At 45.0% G+C, this 6,633-nt stretch overlaps 1 protein-coding gene across 1 annotated transcript; it reads left to right on the forward strand.

Annotated features, from left to right (window-relative positions):
• Nucleotides 1-927: 927 nt before the first annotated feature.
• On the forward strand, nucleotides 928-1,401 carry LOC135366375 (baculoviral IAP repeat-containing protein 5-like). The gene has a single exon (XM_064599054.1). The coding sequence runs from the start codon at nucleotides 928-930 to the stop codon at nucleotides 1,399-1,401; it is 474 nt and encodes a 157-aa protein (XP_064455124.1).
• The last annotated feature ends 5,232 nt before the right edge of the window (nucleotides 1,402-6,633 follow it).

The raw sequence follows: 6,633 nt of genomic DNA on the forward strand, positions 1-6,633 counted from the left end.
ATATTTACAATCTGCTAACAGAAAAGAGAATTTCCAGGATATATCACCGTTTGCTCGAGCATTTTATAAGGAAAAGAACTCGGCATACAAGTTCACGGCAGTTTTTGTTCATTCATTAAATTGCTAGAGGAACGCTGATGGAATATCATTGGATCCATATCGCTCGTGTTTTTTGTTCATTGCTTTTGTTGGTCTAGATGTTCAGATGTTCAGAGAACAACTCCTCCTTCCTTCTGTTTTACATTTTACCAACGAGCTACCACCGTGCAGCTGAACCATACGTCGTGTGCGATGACAAAAGATGTGGTTTTACAGATTGTTCACCTTGTTGTTCACATGGGAGTACGCGTGGTCTGCGGGAACATTTTCCGTTGCGATAAAATGCATGCTTTAGTTGCAACAACTACACGCGCTGCACCACCACCACAGATAGGTGTCGTTGCAAATGGGTATAACTTCCGAGTCGAGGTGTGACGTGTTCTGTTTTTCATCCTATCCCTATGATTTGCTCTCATCCCATCCCAGACGTTCGAGAGTGAGGTCTGCTGACTCTGCCTGCTCAGGTTGTGCGGCATGCAGACAGGGGCGTATCTAGAGGGGGGGGGGGGGGTCAGAATAATGTCCGATGTCCTGACCCCCTACGCCCTCCCCCAGTACGCCCTTCGACAAAGAAACCGTTCCCCCCCCCCCCCCAAATAGAGGGTCTGGATCTGCCCCTACTTCCCATAGTGTTTAATCGACCTTGATTGCGTATGTACCGTGCTGGGCTAGGCTGGACTGCCATAGCCATACGCCTCATACAATAACGAAACCAGAACCACCAGAAGTACCTGGAAGTTGAAAAGGCAAGCCAATCCATGTCAGGTGGGCTTTCAAGCAAACCGGCCGCCATTACAACCGCTTCGTTTGAACCAACCTTTCCAAGTGATGGACGTTTCAGCCGCAGATCTCACCTTGGAAAAAGTGTTAACAGAATGCAGCGATGCATGCATGTATCTTGAAAAGAACAGGTTGGCAAGTTTTACGTCGTGGCCATTCGCTGAAGGCAGCAAATGCACCAAGGAAAATATGGCTCGCGCCGGATTCTACCTTTGTCCAACGGCAAGCGAGACCGATTTGACCCGATGTTACGTCTGCTTTCGCGAAATGATGGGATGGGAACCGGACGACGATCCAATCAAGGAGCACGCCAGATCTACAAATTGCTTGTTGCTCCAGCTGGAAAAGACCGAGGACCAGCTCACGCTTCGTGATGTTCTAAATCTGGAACAGGCGCGCAGCAAAAACAGGATCAGCAAGCTGTCGAGTTTCATGGAGACACAGGCGGCAAACAAGTGGGAAACTGTCAAGAAAGACATCAACACGATCAAGAGAGAGGCAAGGAGTGCAAAGAAGGTCTAATTCGTGCATCCGTTGAACTGCATCCGAGTGAATATGCTTCCTCCAGTGTACTCTCTACTGAAAATGTAGCGGTGAATACAGCGAGACAAACTCAGTTTGCTCCATACTCCGTGCTTACGGAAATTCAATTCGCATCAGTGAAAACTGATTTACAGGATCCCGTCCTGAAAGTCTATCCCACGTTTTTAGTCTGAGTTAAACAGTGTTTATGTGCCTCATGCTGGCATGTATCCTTCAGTGAACCTGCCAGTGGCAGAAATTTCTTTGTCGATCAGAAGTTACGGAGCTGAACAGAAAGCTGTTAACACATTATCGAGCAACTTCGAAATAAACGGGGCTGTTCCTGAAGTACCATGATAATGTGTAGAGCAGAGACAGATGTATACGATCTGAACTTCCTGGATGATACTCCCACAGCACTACATTTTATGAAATGCAGCTGGTTGGTGGAGGCCAGTAAAGTACTTTATGACAGATTTTTTTTTTCTCTCGTGAATTTATAAAAGGTCAAGATCAATAGTATTTGGGGAAAACTGCAGTGTTTGCTGTTGTGCACTTTGCAATAGGTCAGGTTTGTTGGTAGAAAGCTCCCGAAGCAAGATCAATAGCTGCTTTTCTATAGGTAAAATAGACGAGCCATATTTATTTTTATTTTTTTCTGCCAATAAATTCCCCCCTCCATATTTACGTTAAAAACGGTAAAAACCTCAGTGCGAGGGTAAACAAAGGACAACACACACAACACTGTACTGACCAGGGTTGCGGAATGGGATCACCCATTCCAATTCCATTCCTTGGAATGAAGATTTGTGATAATTCCATTCCTTTCAATTCCTCGGAATGAAAAGGTATGGTCAATTCCCACTCCTGCATTGGCTTGGCAACCCCATTCCATTCCTTTAATTCCACCAATGAAAGAATTGCTAGCTAGCCCAGCAGTGCTATAGAGGAGATTGACATTACCCAGCACGGAAAAAGTGCAAAGAAAAGGTTATTTCGCCCTCCTCCTCTTCATTGACATCATCATTACAGGAGTCTTCCACTAAATTAACTGGTGTAAGTGATGTGGGGTTGTGGGCCTCACACTAGTGAAGCCAAAATCTTCATTTTATTTTTTCTTAAAATCAAACCGAGCCATCGCCCTTGACCGTGTGGAACCCAGACCATTACATTCCAGTTCCATTCCCCGTGCGAAAAAATGCCTAATTCCATTCCCAGGACAGTTTTTGCCATTCTGTTCCAATTCCATTCATGGCTCCGATAAATCTGGAATCATTCCAACCCCGGAGTGGCAACTCCGCAACCCTGGTACTGACAAACCGAGTGTTATTTCCTGTGCACATGTCTCTTCCCTACACTTTCCCTCGCCCTCCACTCTTCTTGTTGGGATGCAAGTCTGATCTTTGCTAGTTTATCCATTACAGATGAACTTTTCGGAAGTATAATCCAACCTTTAGGGGTGAGGGGTAGATAGTAGGGTACACGAAATCAAATTTGCTTTGCCAGTGCAGTGGTGCATGTGTGTGTCTTGTCCATTTTGTACTCTCACACTGGAGTTTCAATTTTAATCTGAGACACCAAAGAGCCCAATGTTTAACGCTTTTCCACGTATACGTGCACGAGATGAACGACTGTAGTTTTTGAAGAGTCGTCTGACTACATCTTCCACAACATGGAGGAAATTATTTTTTTTTTTTATGAGGCTACGTTCCGGTTGTGAGCAGTGTACAGCCATCAACAGATGGGGAGAGAGGACAGCAGCGATTACAGAGACCCTGTCTTTAACGAGACCTTGAAGTTCCCACCAACAATCCACGCGGCCACGTCGAGACTGGATCTTCTTTCAGATGATGACATGTTTGCAGTAAAGTTTCATTTGGAATAGTGAACTGGATCCTTCCACAAATCCCTCCAGTAGTGAATTTTTTCTCATTGCTGAAGTTCAACGCGAAACTTTTGAAAGACATCTCTAACCAGCTAGTATGTGCCCTTTCACTGTTATCGATGGGAAGAGGCCTTGCCTTCGTCCAGTCAGTGCTGATGTGTTGGCAGGCAAAGTCAGTCCATTCGAGCCCGCTTGTGAGAGTCGGTGAGCTTCGGAGCACTCTTAATGGTTTCCCAGACGATGTATAGGTAGAGCCTGAAAATTTTGGGAAATCTTTCTTTCTAAATTCGGGGGGTAAAAATTGGGTAAATAAACATGTGCTCTAAATTTTGTGCGAATTCAGGTGGAAAAACTTGTTCGCTAAATTCGAGGAGAAATCTGGTTCAGTTCCTCAAACTAACTGTACTGGTTTGGTACAAACAGTGGTGTAACTGCATTTGCTGCCAAACAAGTTAGTGTGAGGTCCTACAAACGTCTCACTGAGGGCAATTTGTCAGGCAAAAATCGGGTTTCACCCTAAAGACGCAACCTTCAATTCAGGGTGCAAAATCGGGGAAGAATCGGGTTAAATCCTAAAGATGCAACCTTCAATTCGGGGAAGAATCGGGTTTCACCCTAAAGATTCAACCTTCAATTCAGGGTGCAAATTCGGGAAAAAATTGGGTTTCACCCTAAAGACGCAACCTTCAATTCAGGGTGCAAATTCGGGGAAGAATCGGGTTTCACCCTAAAGATGCAACCTTCAATTCAGGGTGCAAATTCGGGGAAGAATCGGGTTTCACCCTAAAGACGCAACCTTCAATTCAGGGTGCAAATTCGGGGAAGAATCGGGTTTCACCCTAAAGACGCAACCTTCAATTCAGGGTGCAAATTCGGGGAAGAATCGGGTTTCACCCTAAAGACGCAACCTTCAATTCAGGGTGCAAATTCGGGGAAGAATCGGGTTTCACCCTAAAGATGCAACCTTCAATTCAGGGTGCAAATTCGGGGAAGAATCGGGTTTCACCCTAAAGACGCAACCTTCAATTCAGGGTGCAAATTCGGGGAAGAATCGGGTTTCACCCTAAAGACGCAACCTTCAATTCAGGGTGCAAATTCGGGGAAGAATCGGGTTTCACCCTAAAGATGCAACCTTCAATTCAGGGTGCAAATTCGGGGAAGAATCGGGTTTCACCCTAAAGACGCAACCTTCAATTCAGGGTGCAAATTCGGGGAAGAATCGGGTTTCACCCTAAAGACGCAACCTTCAATTCAGGGTGCAAATTCGGGGAAGAATCGGGTTTCACCCTAAAGACGCAACCTTCAATTCAGGGTGCAAATTCGGGGAAGAATCGGGTTTCACCCTAAAGACGCAACCTTCAATTCAGGGTGCAAATTCGGGGAAGAATCGGGTTTCACCCTAAAGATGCAACCTTCAATTCAGGGTGCAAATTCGGGGAAGAATCGGGTTAATCCCTAAAACTTCGGGCTCTATGTATAGACGACCCTCTGTTTACAAACGTGACGTCACAATAAGACCAGTTCGAGGTTATACTTTGCTGTGGTGAGCAAGAAGCTGGAAAAACGCGTCGGTTGATAAGCCGAAAGGGCTGATAAGGTTGACAGGTGCCCACCAGCATGCTTTGCGCTGCGGTGAAACGTAATAGATGATATAGGGGTGCAGGTCATCTATTGCCTGTCATGAATGGCACTCAGGACCTTCCACTTGGAGACATCGAGGTGCATCTCTGCTTTTACCCTGTTGACAGATATGGTGCTGTTGGATGCGCGTTGTCCTAACCTCGCCTCACCGAGCGTGGACAGCTTCTTGTGCCTTCCAGAACCGAACTGGCCATTCTTGAAAAATGCAGCAATGCGGCGAAGACACAGCTCAGCTGCACAAAAAGCGTGGGCCTGGCACGGGGTATTTTTGTTTACAAATGGCACAGTGTAAGACAGCGTACCTGCTGTCGTACTGCCTATTTTAGTTGTAACATTTTTTTTAAATTAATGACACTATCCAAAGAGGTAGCCCTAAATTTTGCGCCACTTCAATTTTAAAAGTTTGTGAAAGACTGGCATGAAGACAAAGAAAAATGTTGTCTATTCCTGCAGCTTTCAAGCATGGTGTACCAGACAGTGTAGCAGCTGTGAAAATGTGAAACTGCAGGAGGGATGCAATAGAGGTGTCCCTGTATTTATGCATCTCTGGCACTCTGTGGGTCAGCTCAACTTAGTGGATCCCATTTGTTATTGAAGTTAAAAAATTTTCTATACTTTCACGTCGTTGTTAGCAATGTTTTGCAGGATTTAAATTTGCGCAAAAATGACTATCGCAAAGATTACACCTTTCACTGTACTAGTGACCAGCTATCTTGGGTACTAAATAAGCAGAGCCTGAAGTTTTAGGTTTTAACCCGATCCTTCCCCAAATCTGCACCCCAAATTGAAGGTAGCCTCTTTAGGGTGAAACCCGATTTTTACCGGGCAAATTGCCCTCACTGAGACGTCTGTAGGAATGCACACTAACTTGTTTCGCAGCAAACGCAGTTACATCACCATTTGTACCAAACCAGTACAGTTCGTTGGAGAAACTGAGTCTAATTTGTCCCCGAGTTTCGCATACTGTAAGTTTTTTTGTGACCCAAATTTGCACAAATTTAGAGCACATGGTTATTTTCCAGATTTTTACGCCCCGAATTTAGAAAAAAATACTTCCCGGAAACTTCAGGTTCTGTAGATAAGCTACAAGTATTCTACGGCGATCTCAACATTCTCACTACCAAGACGACGAGAGATTTTGTGGCGGAACAGAGGCGATAGCAATACTGCGCCGGTATCAAGCTGAGAAATAAGGTGCATATGAAATTATCGTATGATAGTGACATAGCATAGGCTAAAGCTGAAATGAAAGTAATCTTAACAATAGCTGCAACAAGTCACGGTTGCGGACAAGAGTGACGGTGTTCACCCTTAGGTGGGGCGAGCATGAGAGGGCAACCCCGGGTGAGTTGAAAGGTGACTCTGAGTTTTACATGTTGATGGTGAGGAATGTTCAGGCTGCTCAGAATGTGCATACTTAGAGCCTGAAGTTTTAGGGTTTAACCCGATTCTTCCCCGAATTTGCACCCCGAATTGAAGGTTGCGTGTTTAGGGTGAAACCCGAATTTTACCCGTCAAATTGCACCCACTGAGACATCTGTAGGAATGCACACTAACTTGTTTGGCAGAAAATGCAGTTACATCATCATTTGTACCAAATCAGTACTTTCAGTTTGAGTAACTGAGCCAGATTTCTTCCCGAATATAGAATGCCGGTTAGTTTTTCCACGCAAATCAGCATGAATTTACCGTGTTTATTTACCCAA

Source organism: Ornithodoros turicata, chromosome 8 (genome assembly GCF_037126465.1).
Source record: "Ornithodoros turicata isolate Travis chromosome 8, ASM3712646v1, whole genome shotgun sequence".
Classification (NCBI taxonomy): Eukaryota; Metazoa; Arthropoda; class Arachnida; order Ixodida; family Argasidae; genus Ornithodoros; species Ornithodoros turicata.

What these genes read in the sequence shown, in the direction of transcription:
- LOC135366375 (XM_064599054.1), top strand. Translation starts at nt 928, where the DNA reads ATGGACGTTTCAGCCGCAGATCTCACCTTGGAAAAAGTGTTAACAGAA.